The following is a 15,533-nucleotide window of genomic DNA, read 5'->3' as shown; positions in this document are numbered from 1 at the left end:
CCCCCACCACTCCCTAGCAGAACAAACCTTCCTGATCTGACTATAAAAGGAAATTGCTATCTGCTCAACAGCTGCACCGTGCACGTGTGCCCACACCGTGCACCTGGGCCCACACCGTGCACCTGTGCCCACACCGTGCACCTGTGCCCTTCACCAACAACCCTCAGGCTCTGTTCTAAAACCAGTTCATGTGAAAGCCCGAGTTCTTTTTTCTGAGCCAGCCTCTCAAGTGCTAAAAAATGCCACACAGCAGTCCAGCACGCTGAACTCCATGGCTGAGGGGATCTGCACAGCTTCATCGACTGATCTCTTTTCTCAATCAAGGGAACCTCCTGTGGTGTTTCTCTACATGTGCCTGGTTTTGTCTTGGGCACAGGCAGACTAACTGCACCTCTCCAGCTCCACCCGTTGTGCGTGCCGCCTACAGCCACTTCCGACTGGCAGACACTCACGAAGGGGCGAGAGCAGCTCGGATCTTTTCTGCAGGTACTCCACTTCCAGACTGCTGTATCGTTCTTGGTCGCTGGATTTCTCTATTGACTTCAGCTGGGACACGTAGCTGTCCAGGAAGCAGTCAATTAGTGCCACAAGCTGCTCCATGACAATGTTCCGAAGTTTGCTGTCAGCCTGAGGGTATACCATCTTCAGGATGATCCCGTGCTGGCGCATGACTGCTGTGCGGATACCGGATGGACCACTTGTGGCTGTAAAGTTCAAAGTAACGTCCTAAGAAAGGGTTCCATGGTGGGTGATAAGGGAAAAGACCAACCACCTGAAAATCAGGTTTCTTCACTGCTCTAGGAAAACACAGCCGTGTTCAGGTGATACCTGCTCTGCCCTGTGAACCCCATCTCCTTCTCAGTGAAGATTTTCTTAACCCAGGCACATGAGATCCTGCTTCCTTCTCAGTTCCTTCAAAGCTATCCCACCCCCTCTGTGATGTGAGCATGAAGTAGCACCTAGTCCTCCACCACCACCCCCTGCTTCTGTGGAGAGGTCTCGCTGCTAAACCCTGGCAGGTGCATCATAAGTCCACTCAGATACAGACACAGGAGGGAATCAACAATTACAGCCGAACTGACCAGTGGTGGCCACACATTCAATCCCAGCACTCGGGAGGGAGAGGTGGGGAATCTCTGAGATTGATGCCAGTCTGGTCTACAGAGTGAGTTTCAGGATAGCCGGGGCTACACAGAGAAACCCTGTCTCAAAACCAAAACAAAGTAACCAACCAACGCACCCACCCGAGAGACCCTTTGAGTCTAGAGATGACCGTTAACCTGTCCTTCATCTCACTCACAAGCCTGCCCTAAGGACTGACCCAGCACTAGCACGGCAGACTACGGTACCTGTCCATGGCACATACTCTGGCTCCTTCCCTAGTGCCTCTTCCTGACTGTACATAGAGCTTTTGTTTAGGCGGTAGTGAGTGGCAGCCTGTAGCATGTCCTGGGAAAATGAAATACATCATCACACCTGGGAAGCAATAAACCGTTAGTACAATCCAGTTAATCTCTTTCTGTCGTACACTGTGCCTAAGGGAGACCTCAACACCAGCCTACAAGTAAAAAAACATTCGACACTTGTGGCTCTTTCAGCTTTCAAAAATTTGTTTTACTCCACAATTTAGCTTCATTTTGGAAAAATTAAGTAACCAAAGCAGAAAAAAAATGGCACTATAGGGCTAGAGAGACCACTTAAGTGTTTAAGAGCACGGACTGCTCTTCCTGAGTTTAACTGCCAGCAATCACATGGTGACTCAACCATCTACAATGGGATGTGATGCCCTCTTCTGGTGTGTCTGAAGAGAGTGGCAGTGTACTCACAGTCATAACAAGTAAATAAATCTTAAAAAAAAAAAAAGCACTATAAAGTTGAATAGGAAAAACAGAATGATACCCCTTAGGTAATAATCTAAGTAACAAACTTTGAACAATGAAAACGCAGAAGGTAGGTAGAGGTAGTGCGCATCCACATCCATGTCCCAGTTAACTGGAAGGCAGAGGCTGGACTAGGAGTTCAAGGCCAGAGAAAGGAATGGACTCCATTAACAATACCTCTGCAATGATGTTAGAGAAAAAGGCTTCCTTAAAGAATACTTTACCAAGCTGGGCGTGGTGGCGCACGCCTTTGATCCCATCACGTGGGAGGCAGAGGCAGGTGGATTTCTGAGTTCAAGGCCAGCCTGGTCTACAGAGTGAGTTCCAGGACAGCCAGGGCTACACAGAGAAACCCTGTCTAGAAAAAAACAAAAAAAACCAAAACCAAAACCAAAAACAACTTTACCAAACACAACGTCAAAATTATAGAAACCCACCGGTGTGCACAAAGGAAACATTAAAAAAAAATGTGTTAGATCATTAAAATATAGGCTGTTGTAGCTTTTTTGAATTTAACAAACAGCTGTAATCTCACTAACTCAGGCAACACAGAGCAAGGTTAAGAAAACCAATTTCTTGTCCCAATTCTGGATTGCGGTTTGTTGACACTGCTGTCATGTACAATACCTTGAGGACAGTATTGACGTCGATCGCCACCTCTGCCCACTCCTGAGAGACCAACGCAACTTCACGCAGGACTTGTTCCTCATGCTCCAGGAGGCACTCACAGATAGTGTCCACCTGGGACACCTGAGGGCAGACAGTCACAGCATTAGGCTCTAAGGGATAATAGGTCCTACTTGGTACACTGTATCTTTCCATCATTCGACAGAAGTTATTAATGTAGTGATGAAAGTATATGTAAAGCCAAGAAAGTCAGTCTTACTTACTACAGTCACTATCACTTTAGCTACTAAGTGGAACCTAGAGATGACTTACAGCACACTAGAGGACGGGGTAGCTCTCAGTCATTTTATATACAGGACTTTTAGATTTGGGGGAGGTATTTGGGGTGGGGGATCTAACACAATTCCCAGCAGACATCAAGGATGAATGTCTAACAAAAGCCAATGAAGGCTCCATGCTCTCACCAGTCTCCAGTGGTGCAGACCCAGCCCTCTCCTGTGCCACTCAGCTGTCAGAGTGGTTGGTGCTACTTTATGAAGCCTGAGTGGTCCCGGGCTCTTCCCAAACTGAGTCAATGCCAAGGTGGGGCTCGGCTCCAAGCAGGCTCCTGCCTTTTGTCTACAAAGGCTGCCAAATCAAACATGTTCCTCTGTGCTGAGCTGAGCTGAGCAACCACCTCTTAACATTATTAGTACCCTTTAAGAATATGCCACTGTTATGTGCAAGCAGACAGGATAAAGTACCACTCCAGAAAGGAGGGTGAGGGGAAGGGAAGGTCACTGGGCTGTAGTCAGCTGCAAAGATGCTTGGTCTTGGGCCAGTGAGACAACTAACAGGTCAAGTTGTCTGCTGCCATGCTGTTTGACAAGTTTGACTCCTGGGAACCATATGATAGAAGGAGAGAACCCCTCAAAGTTGTTCTCTGACCTCCACATGGGCCATATGTGGCATACAAACCCACACATGTGTAAACACACACACACACAAATGTGTGAAAAAGTTTTGTTTGTTGTTGTTTTTTTGTTTTTAAATAAAGAGAGGCTGGTCTTTAATGAAGGGAAGCTGCCAGCAGGCTGGAGAGTAGCTGCTCCTACCTGCTATATGCACAGTGCCTCAACTCTTTACCCCAGAGCAAGCTAGAGGCCCAAGAGCCTACTGAGCAAGGACAGCTTCCTGTGCTAGTCATGAGGGAGCCCCCTTCTCAGTCAACTGTCCCCCCTTCTGGAAGGCACGCAGTGAAGAGGACACAACTAACAGCATCCATAGGCAGGGAGCCCGGGCGGACATGTCAATGAGGTCTTTTAACACCCTGCCCCACCAGGGAGGTCCACACATGGCACAGCTCAGAGAAGACACAGGAAGACGACACAAGGACACAGGAAGACGAGAACTAGGGCGCAGCTGACCTCTCGAAAGAAGACATCGGCAGGAGTCAGGCTGGCGGGAACCTCACACTCCCTCTTGTTCAGGGCGAGCAGGATAGCTGAGTTCACCAGGTCTGGCAGTCGAGAGTGGTGATTTTTTAGTGTGATGGCAGCTGACAGCTTTTCTGCATGTTCACAGAGCAGCAGTCGGGTGGTCATGGGTGTCCCTCTGATTGGATAGGAGCTCAGACGTCTAAACAAGCCGACCTCACAAAAACAAAGTAAAACAAGCACTTGTTCTCAGAAGACACTCATAGAGAATGTGACCACATTCTCCCAGGAGCTTCCCCCCTATAGGCCACCTCTGGGTGACATTGCTCCCAGTGCTCCATGCAGGATACTGATTCTATCCATGGCTGCCACACATCTCAAACCACTAGTTAAACAGCATGAGGATCACGTGGCTTTTCTTTTTTTTTTTTTTTTTTTTTGGTTTTTCGAGACAGGGTTTCTCTGTGTAGCCCTGGCTGTGCTGGAACTCACTTTGTAGACCAGGCTGGCCTTGAACTCAGAAATCCACCTACCTCTGCCTCCCGAGTGCTGGGATTAAAGGCGTGTGCCACCATGCCCATTTTCGGGCTTTTCTGGTTTATACCTGGATTACTATCTTGGATTACAGAGTGTTGGGATATGGAAACTTGGAACAACCATCTTATGGAATGATTTCCAGAGCCACGACTTTGGATGAAGGGCAGGCAGCGTCTCCTGTATGGGTGCCTGTTTCTGGTTGGTTGCCAGGACCTAGTTTATTTATCAAATATTACAGTAACAAGAACTAGAAAGCAGCCAGAACTCATGTAGCAATGATGGGCTGCTTTCCACACTTAAGTACCATTTCTTCATTAGCAAGTGACCTCATTTCTCCTTCCCTCACCTGTCTCTGTACACCCCGGCAGGCAACTTCTTAAAAACACAAAGGGGGCATGTGGGGGTGCAGCAAGATGGCTCAGGCAGTAAATGTCAGATCAGGAGTTCAAAGCTGGCACTGGTTACACATTCCAGGCTACATGAAACCCTAACCTCCAAAACAAACAAAATAACCCCTCTCAAGCAAACTGTAAGCCCCCTAAAACACAGGGCTCATGCCACTCGTGAGGCTGTGCCTTGACTTCTCACATGACAAAACACAGGGCTCATGCCACTCGTGAGGCTGTGCCTTGACTTCTCACATGACAGAACACAGGGCTCATGCCACTCGTGAGGCTGTGCCTTGACTTCTCACATGACAGACAACTTTGGCAGCTGGGGCATTTCGCAGCTGCCATCGTCTCCATTCTACTTGCTTGTTTCATGGCTTTTTCTTTTTCTTCTTTTTTTATTTTTTATTTTGAGACAGAACTCACTGTGTAGACCAGGTTGGCTTTGAACTCAAAGATCTGCCTGCCTTTGTCCCCGAGTAGGAAAATTAAAGGCGTCTTCTACCACGACTGGCTGATGATTCTTAAAATCAAAGTTACCGTTACATGGTCTGACTCCTTTTCCCAGTCTTTAGGGAAGTTAAAAGCGCAGCTCCTCTGTGAGAGCCGGCCACGGGGAGTGCTCGGGGAGCACAGAGTAAAGCGGCAGCCGTGTGCTAAGATCATCCCAGCACACACCAGGGACCACAGCCACAGTGCCAGATCACTTCCCATCCCATTCACAAGCAGAGAGAGGCCTCAAATACAGAAATACTGAGCTGGGTTGTACATGTGTCCTGGTTGTGACAGCAAATGCTTCCTGCTCAGAGACAAAGCTATGGAGATGAGCTGGGCATGATGGCTCACTCCTTTAACCTATCACTTGGGAGGCAGAGGTAGGTGGATCTCTAGGCCAGCCTGATCAATATAGTGAATTTTGGGACAGCTAGGTTTACACAGCAAGATCTTATTTTTTAAAAACAAAACAAAAAACCCCTACAAGCCACAGAAGAGAATGCAAACACAAGAGACAGCAGTGTTGGGTCTGCACACACAACTAGAGCTGTTGGCAGCTGAACCTCCATTAAGTCCTCCAAGTCACTGTGTGCCCAAACCCTGGCTGCCTGTGGCTTCTGATGAGCAGGTGTGTCCACACTTGTCATCAGCTCTCAGCACACAGTCAAGGTCCTCCTGACAATACAGAATCAGTGTACAAAATCCCATGTTTTTACATAAAAGCATCAAAAACGTTTGTATGAGATTCTGATTTTTACAAATTCCTGGTCTCGGGCGGTGAGCTAGCTCAGTGGGTAAAGGGACCATCTGATCACCAGAGAGAAAGAAATACCCGAGGGCTGTCTTCTGACATCCATGTGTGCCAAGGCCCTCAAGGATACCCAGAAAGAGGGCTAGAGTGACAGCCCAGCCCGTAACCCAGTGCTGAGGCTTACTTGGTGAAGGAAGTCCACCAAGAGGCAGTGAGCTTTCATCTTGTCCTCCAGCTGGTGCAGAATGATCAGTGAGGTGTTGCTCAGCCCAGGGGCCTCTGCAGAACACACAGCAAAATGTAGACCCAAACCACTTTCAGAACAGTAGCAGACAGAAACAAACAAGCTAGGAGGATCTAAAAGGAGCAGAGCACCAATCCTTAACAAGAGTTCCATATGTCACTCAAAGAGCTGCACAACTGGATACATAATTCACGGTGGCTCACATCAGTAACCTGACCTCTTGGTAAAGTGGAAGCAGGAGATAACAAGGCTAGACCAGGCTATAGTGAGTTCTGGGACATCTTAGACTACAAAGTGAGACCCTGTGTCAAAAGAGCTTTTAAATTCAGAGAAAAACCTAGTACTCTTGACACTGTACTTATTCAAAACAAAAAATGTGCCCTGGGTTAGTCACTGTACGGCTTGGCTCCAAGAAAGCAGCAAGGAAACTTCCTAAATCCCTTGCAAGGCTCAGCAGACATCTCTGAAGCAGACGTTGGTGTGGAGAGCGATTTGCATCTGACACACTTTCTGGTAACTAGGAATGCAGAGCAGCCTGAGTGGGTTGTCACTTGGGACAGTGGGGGAGGTGAGGTGTTCACTCCTGAATACCAAGAATTTCTCCAACACCTGGGAGATCCTACCAGCCAATGCTTAGAGTGCGCCGAAACTATTTACTTTGGAGTAAGTGAGAACCAAATGCTTACCAACTCCTCTGTGAAGGCTGTCAACTCCAGTACACGTGAATTAACTAGAAACTCAAGCCCCTGGGCACACCTGTGAGGTATTTTTATTTAACTGGATCATTTGAGATTGGTAGGAAGATCCATCTTAAATCTGGACCATTTGAGGTCAGAAGACCCATTCTAAATCTGGGCCATACCCTGTCATGGCAGCCAAGTAATGAAAACCAACACTCCCCTCAGCTCCGTTTTAATTCCTCCATCATAATAAAGACATGCTTTTGCTCTCTGCCAGCTTGGTCTTGCTCTCACTGGAAGGTCGGCTCTTTCACTGGCACAAAAGCCGGGTTCTATGAGATTCTGATGTACACTGAAGAGCAGCTGAGACATCCAGCCTTGCGGACTGAACAACTGCTAAGTGTTGAACTTTCTGACGGTAGCCGGCCTGCCATGTGGACGAGCAGGACCACAGCTTGCAGGGCGCTCTAAACTCTAATAAACTCCATTACTTACTCATTACTGTCTCTGCTCCTCTAGAGAACCTTACTAACACAACCACCAAGCTGTTTTAGATTAAAATGCTAAGAATCAGGACTCGTTCTACTCTGACACACAGGCCATGTGTTTGGGGCCCTTGTCACAATGTGCCGGAGGGAAGGCTACCTTTACCTGCTGGAGACACTAAAAGTATGGGGAGTGATCACTGAGTGCGGAAACCAACACTCCTTTCAGCTCTGTGCTCCGTTTTAATTCCTCCATCATAATGAATCAAGTCGACTTACCCTGGGGGACAGACTCTGCCCAGCGTGGGTCTGAGGCTGGGTAGTCATCTATCAGGTCCACACTGATCTGAGTCACAGCCTTGTCTAGCTCAGAGTCCGAATCCAAATCCGTGTGAGAGGAAAACAGCTCATCAGCCATCATCTGAGCGCGGCCCAAATCTTTCCTGCCGTGAACGGAACGAGAATGCATCACGAAGGCAAAACTTTCCCAAGCTCCCCTCACACACACAAACTAAGGCTAAACTCACATGTACATGCTTCAGTCCAAAGGTCTGTGAATAGCACAAGAATAAGGTTTCTGTGCAGCTGTACACTCATCAATACACTGAAGCCTCTGTCAGGCTGAGCACTAGCCAATGCTGGGACCAAGAGATCAGCCCTAGGCTTTAGAAAGTCACAATGGCATCAGTCAGACCACTAACCACGCAATGGTATATTTGCAGGTAAGTGCTTGGACACAGAGGGTCAGACAGAACTGTCACCTCCACAGGCTCTGGAGTCACCTTCAAGACAAATCTCTGGAGTTTTCGAAATTGAGGTGGGAAGACTCAGTCATCGGCTGAATAAAAAAGTGAAGTGCAATGGAACGCACTCCCCACGACCATCCCCTGTGATGACCACTCCCCAGGACCACTCCCTTTGGTCTTTCCCCATGAGGGATGACCACTGTCAGCTCTAAGCTAGAACAAAAGTCCTTCCTTCTTTTAAGCTGTCAGGTATTTGGTCACAACAATGAGGAGAGTAACTAGCACACCAGCAAGCACCAGGAAGGAAAATAAACCCTTTAGAGGGAAGGAGAGCTCTCTGGAGGAAGAGGCCAAGGGTATCCGCCATCCACAGAGCATGCTCTGTTGTCAGCAAGGACGCTGCATCAGATGTGAAAAACAGGTCACCTAGTGTCTGAGCAAGGGTTTCTAGTGCTGCAATAAAACACCGTGACCAAGAAGCAAGCTGGGAGGAAAGGATACTTCCTTCCCCATTGCTGTTTCTCAGTGAAGGAAACCATGACAGGAACTCAAAACAGGGCAAGACCTTGGTGGCAGGAGCTGATGGAGGGGCATGGAGGGATGTTACTTACTGGCTTGCTCACCTTGCTCTTTTATAGAACCCAGGACTTCCAGCCAAGGGATGGCACCACCCACAATGGGCTGGCCCCACTGATCACTAATTGAGAAAATGCCTTACAGCTGGATCTCATGGAGGCATTTCCTCAACTGAGACTCCTTCCTCTCTGATGACTCCAGCTTATGTCAAGTTGACACAAAACCAGCCAGTACACCTGGAGAGTTTGGGGGGAAAGTTCCAGAGCAACAGCATGAAGGACAGTGAGCCCCTAAAAAGAGGACTCTTCTAACGTGGGCAGAGTTATGAGAAAATACCCAGATACCAGTAAGGCCAAGAGGAAGGTAAGAACGGCCCACACTGAGAAGGCATGAAAGCGATCTGAACACGCACAGCCTGCAGACTGGGGTGTGCGGCCACACACAACCCCAGGGTCCCGAGGGTGTGCAGGCGCCACTCTAGTCCAACTGTCAAATACGGGAAGTTAGGAGGATCTGGTAGTAACTCAGAACTCTAATGGAAGAATGGTGTTTTTACTGTGAAGTGTCCACTTCCTTAAAACTCTTGGTCCTGAGCCATGCACAAGTAAAGCTCTTGGGTATAGCTATGTTGGGTATAGCTATGGGTCTAGGGTACAGCTGCGTTGGACCCAGAAACACTTCCTGAGACTATTTAGGCTGAGGCCCCTTTCTGTACCTGGTAACCCTCCCCTGGAAACACCTCAAACTGCCTGCATTAGGTGAGCAACACCCCACACTCATGTCTACCTGGAGCCTCGGTGCTCTCTCTTTGGGAAGGATGAATTAAGATAAGGATGATCTTAGGGGAGGGGAGGGCCCAAAACCCAGCCTACAGCTGCTGTAAGGTCATGTGCTGAGTGCAGGGGAACAAGCCTGACACCCTAGCACGAGGAGTGCAAGGCTGAGGGAGAATGATCTTAAGTTCTGGGCTAGCCTAGGCTACACAAGTCGCTGCCTCAAAAGAAAAGAACTAGAAGGAGGCAAACAGAAAAGAAGCATCAACAAGCTCACAAGCTTGTCAGGGGCCATGGCCCTGAGGATGAGAGCATGAACGCACTCCCCAGACCCTCCAGAGCCCTGTGACCCTGTGACCCTGTAATGTGAGCCCCATAAGCCACAGATTTTATGGTCATTTGTCTTTTTTGGTTTCTCTATGTAGCCCTGGCTGTCCTCGAACTCAGAAATCCGCCTGCCCCTGCCTCCCAAGTGCTGGGATTAAAGGCGTGCACCACCACTGCCTGGCTTGGTCATTTGTTTTGGTAGCCATAAGAAACCAAAATAAAAGCTACAGTTCCTGGCTACACCTTCATGTACAGTCTACAAGGCCATCACTAGAAATCTGTGCAAGACGAAATAACCCAAATCTCTCTAGTAAGACTGAACCATGCAATACAAGGCCATAAATACATACTCCACTATCTGGTGGTGCCCCCGTGTGGACAGGACAGGGAGACCAGCAGAGCATAAACAAGGCAGTGTTGGACTGACAAGCTTAGAGTCTCGTAAGTGAACTGCACCATCCTGCAGGTGGCAGTAGAGGCATCTTTCCAAACCAAGACATGCAAGGCAAACTACTGCTTCTTCACTCCTCTCCTCCAACTGCCAGACCAGCATCCATTCTACCTACAGCCTCACTGCTCTGGCAAGAGACAGACTTGGCAGGCAAGGCATTTTCCCAATCCTGCCTATGAAGGAAAGTACGTAACAGGCAGATAATATAATGGTAAGAAACTGAAATGTGAACCAGTGCCCATGACGGTTCCACTGTACACGTATGCCCTAAAACCTAGACGGCACAGTTCTAAGGCTACTGTGCCCCAAGCATACTCCAGTATATCAGGAACCTGCACTCCACAAACATGCCCAGCCAGCCCGTGAGAGTGGGGTCAAGTTCTAGGGACTCTATGCACGGGTGACTCATCTGCTAAAGACATGTGTGGTCAGCACCAAAGAGCTGAAATGATCTCCAGCTGTCGACAACTGGGGCTGGAGCCTGAGGCTTCCAACAGACTATAGGGATCTACTTGTACAAGACCTAATCAATAATTACAGATGCTTTGCCAAACTCTCATAAACAAAACTTTGTATTTAGAAAATTTTTTGAATAAAGAAAAATGAAAACCAAATAACATGAAGCTAAAAAAATAGACAACACTTGAAAGTTTTATCTGTTATGTTTGACTCTCAGGACTATTTGACAATGTTTGGAGATAATGTGGTTATAACAAACAGGGGGAAGGACCAGTATGGTACCAGGCTTCTAGTGGGAGAGTCAACAGATGCCCCCAACTGGTTACCTGTCTCAAATGTCAAGGCAGTAATCACACTCTACAGGAAGCAAAAAGCGGCCAGCCAAGGCCCTACAAATGTGAGAAGTCCAGGTCAGAAACGGCCACATCGGAATCTGGGCACGAGAGCACAGCTGGGACTTGCCCAACTGCCACCCAACCTGATCTCCAACAGCCAAACTGCAGAATCTGAGTGAGCCTGAAGAACACTAGGCTCTGTGGTAGCTAAACCTAAGCTACAGGAGGTGCTTCTGTAACAGCCACACAACTCAGTCTGCAATTTATCCTCTTTGATACTTTATAGGGGAGACCTTGTCCACTGTCTTCAAGACTGCCAATCTGAATGGCCACTGTTTCCCATGAAGGCCGTGTTAAGATCCGATGCTCCCGACCTACACGGGGCCTCATTGGCTGTCAGGTTCAGATAATTGTGTAGAACCTCAGCACCCAGAAAAGACTTCCTCGAAATGGCACACTCTCACCATTAGCTCTCAGTGCCCACCAGTGCACAGCGAGCATCAGCAAACTGTGTCCCACACAACCGTAAGCTGTAGCTTATACTTTTGTACATTGTGTGAAGTTTACCCTCGTGTTAATCAAATACTGATTTTTTTTTTCTGCCCCCATATCCTGTTTCAATCTGGACAGGGCATTGTAATCCTTATACCAATAATCTCTGGTCTCAAATTTGTGTGAACAATTCTTACCATTTGTTCTCTACCTTATCAATAAATGCTTATCACGCAATGGCTGGGCAGAACAGAGAACAGGGCAGGCTGTGGACCAAGCAGAGGAAGGAGAGAGGAGGCTCAGATCCTCCAGGAGAATGGAGGGGTGGAGCCATGAGGTAGGGGGTCTGAAGGAAGATCATGGAGACACACCTAAGCCCAAGGTGCAAGATCAATAATAATATCAAAGCACACTGGGATGGGGCTAAGAGGCAGCCAGATTAGCAGAGGAGGTTAAAGTAGATTATTTAACCACTCAGCTATTAAGGTGCAGTTTTAAATCTTGGTTTCTCTGTGTTGTTATTGGGGACTAAATTAGCTGCTAATACTTATATTAAGGATAATTCATTTACAACACACTGTGATTTAAAATGTGCTAAGCCAAATGAGCATAGTGGTCATGGCTACAAATCTTGCATTAGAGGAGCAAGATAGGAGGACCAGCCTGAGTTACACAGCAAGACCCATAAAGCAACAGGGAGGTGCGTGGGTGTGTGCTGGGGTGGTTAGGAGCGGCTCTTGCAGAGGACCTGTTTTGGTTCCTGTCACCCTGATCAGGTGAGTCACAATTGCCTGTAACTCCAGCTCCAAGAGATCTGATGCCCTTTTCTGGATTCTATGAACACACACACACACACACACACACAGACAGAGAAAGAGACATCTTAGGTGCCATACCTGCAGTACTGTAGAAATGCAGCCTTGAGCAGTTTTGTCTTGTCTTCATGGGCTACAGTTTCGTTTTTTGTGGTGGTCTCAAAAACCATACTCTGCAAAGAAAGAAGCTATCACTTAGAGGTGAAGGTACAGGATCATTCCTACCTGAAGGGTGATCCTGCGATAGATCACACAGCCAGAGCTGATTGCTGATGACTAATCAAAGCCCTTCGGGAAAGGCAGGTAACTCAGGACTTTCCCACCATTGGTCAGAACTGTCCCAACTGTCTCTATGCTTGTCACAATGGGCATTAGCACATGGGGACTGACACGGCTGAGCAGGACTAAGGAGAACTAGGAAGAAATGGAACAGTGCAACAGGAACTCAGGACCATGGAGCAGCGCTGCCAGCCAGCCAGCCAGCCACGCGATCGCAACAGGAGCTAAAATACACCACCTTCCGGACAAACTGCCAATCCACTCCAATTTTGTTGTTGTTGTTGTTTAAAATGCTTATTTTTATTTTATGTTTATGAGTGTTTGACTGCATGCATATATGTACACACGTGTTCTGTACCTGATGCCCTCAAAGGCCAGGAGAGAGAACAAGGTCTCCTGAGACTGGAGTTACAAATGGTTCTGAGCACTATAAGGGTGCTAGGATCACACCCAGGTCCTCTTCAAGAGCAGCAAATGCTCTAAATTGCTTAGCCATTTCTCCAGCATCCCCCTCCCTTTTTTTGAGACGGGACCTGGAACTCTCTACGTAGACCATGCTGGCCTCTAACTCACAGAGTAGCACCTGCCTTTGCCTCCCAAGTGCTGGGATTAAAGACTTGTACCACCATGACTGGCTTCATTCACTTCAACTTTTAATTATGAAAACACTCTACACACAGTTTAGACATAGGAGCACATGTCTGTTATTCCTACCTTGAGGAGAATGAGGCAAGAAGACAGTTCAATACCAGTCTGAGCTACACACACAGAAAGACACAGAGACTTATAGACAAGCCAGTGTCTTACGATGAACAAAATCAAATATGTGAATTTGCCATGTATTTCAGTGGAAAAGGAAACATTTTAAGCAAATATGAAAATATTTTTTGCAAACTTTTTGGATTTTTTTTGCAAGATAAGGCAGTATTTTCTTATTAAATCTCAGATTCTCACATACTACAAACTACACAAATATGAGTTGCTATGGAATTACTAAGTTTTCTACCACTTCTGTGATTGTTGAATTAGTAAACAAGAGTAGACAGCTTTTTAAAAATTAATTCATCAACTAATTTATTTATTTATATTAGCTTTGGAGTTTGTTGAAAGAAACACAGTTGGTTATATTAGTGTCAAAATAATATTTTTTGTCTAAAAATATTTCTATATTTCATCCTTAGATGAAAAAAAAAATCCGTAAACATTATTTTTAGCCCTTTTGTGGCTGAAATATTTTTTATTGTTTAAAACCCTCAAACTTACAGAAAAAGTTATCTCAGGTTCCAAGATAACAAAGTTGATTTTTTATTTATCTTTAATCTCATTAAGACTCTAGGAATTCATCCTCTGGTGTCACTGAGCCCTCTCAGTGCCGGAATACAGATACTTACTTGCTGTGCAAGTTTGGCTACCTGAGTTTGATTCCCCAGAACCCACGTAAGGTGGCATACAGGTCTGCCTGGCATAGGTGGGGACAGGTCCTTAGGGTCTGGACAGTCAGCAGGCTAAGCCTGGCCACTTTCCTGAGTGACCACAGGAAACTCCCCAACCAGAACCCCAAGGAGCCGCTGGATGGTATGTGCGACATTCACACTGCCAGTGCTCCGGAATCCCACGGCTACACAATGTACATGATGCCACAAGTGCCCCCTGGGCCCAGGAACCACACCAGCAGTCGCCCCGCACCCTGCTCCTAGGAAAGGTAAAGGAGAGAAGGAAGCATGAATTGTCCAAAGATACAGAGGTAAGAGCGGAAGGAATGCCTGCGACCTACAAGCAGCTGCTCTGGGAAAGAAGACCTAGAGACTGGGCACAAGATAACCAGGAGGTGATCTCCCAGACCTTGCACGCGGCCTGGTGTGAAGGTGCTGATGAAGGAAATGTTAAATGATCTTTGATCCTTACCTCACTGCCCCGTCCACCAACTGAGGAGGTCAAAGACTCTTCCAGGTCTTCTGCTAACAGGGATACATTTTCCCTTGGAGTGACAGACACCAGACCACTGTTCCTAGAGAAAAGGATAGGAACACCTGCACAGGAGCCAGCGCCCAAAATGCCATCCCCTGAGAACAGAACACACCAAGATGGCACAGATTAATTCCTCAGCTCTACCACCTCAACTGTCCTGATGGCCTGTGACCTTTGTTGCTTATGACAAGCAAATAAAGATCCTGCTCCTAGTCCATGAAGCAGACGGTCTTTCCACTTTAAAACCAAGACAAGCTGGGCAGGAGCAATGGCTCAGTCACAGCACTTGCCGCTTCTGCAGAAGACGAGTTCAGTGCGTAGTGACCTCACTGAGAGGCTGCAACATCCCGAACCCCGGCTGCAGGGACTACACCCTCTTCTGGCTTCCACTGGTTCCCCCACCCCCCCACACCCCACCCCCCCACCCCCGTTCCTGCACAGATAAAAAAATCTTGAAAAAAACAAAACAACCAACCAACCAAACCAAACCTTGTCCTTGCAAGGGAACAGTGAGCAAAGCCCCTCCTCAATTCTTCCCAATTCTTTATTCTGCAAACTCGAAATGGCAGCATCTCTGCCTTGTGGCGCCCTCTTGCTCCTTGCCTAATGGCCAATCTAGGCAGTTGGCAGGCTGCTCTGTGCCTAGGAACAGCCTACAATCTGGGACCACCACGCAGCTCTATCTGTGGCCCTGCCCAGACTCTGTCCTCTGTAGCAGTGTTGGGAGGCCGTGCCACCCGTCAGTATCTACTTGTCCCAGGATTCTTTTTGCCAGGGCTGGACAAAGTATTATGAAGAGTGTTAATGCA

The 15,533-nt window shown here is 47.6% G+C and overlaps 1 protein-coding gene across 1 annotated transcript in view; it reads right to left on the bottom strand.

Moving 5' to 3' along the window:
- The window catches only part of Nup133 (nucleoporin 133), a 50,138-nt gene that overhangs the window by 16,045 nt on the left and 18,560 nt on the right, over positions 1-15,533 (bottom strand). Inside the window, exons 11-18 of the mRNA XM_021170539.3 lie at positions 14,662-14,819; positions 12,559-12,650; positions 7,783-7,946; positions 6,279-6,373; positions 3,914-4,138; positions 2,508-2,630; positions 1,350-1,449; positions 453-704 (exon numbers count right to left, since the gene is read on the bottom strand). Coding sequence (XP_021026198.1) covers positions 453-704; positions 1,350-1,449; positions 2,508-2,630; positions 3,914-4,138; positions 6,279-6,373; positions 7,783-7,946; positions 12,559-12,650; positions 14,662-14,819 — 1,209 coding nt within the window. The remainder of the gene's footprint in view (positions 1-452; positions 705-1,349; positions 1,450-2,507; positions 2,631-3,913; positions 4,139-6,278; positions 6,374-7,782; positions 7,947-12,558; positions 12,651-14,661; positions 14,820-15,533) is intronic.

The sequence above is a fragment of the Mus caroli genome, unplaced genomic scaffold (genome assembly GCF_978045245.1).
Source record: "Mus caroli unplaced genomic scaffold, Mus_caroli_1 scaffold_10, whole genome shotgun sequence".
Lineage (NCBI taxonomy): Eukaryota > Metazoa > Chordata > Mammalia > Rodentia > Muridae > Mus > Mus caroli.
This window is presented reverse-complemented; position numbering and strand designations above follow the sequence as displayed.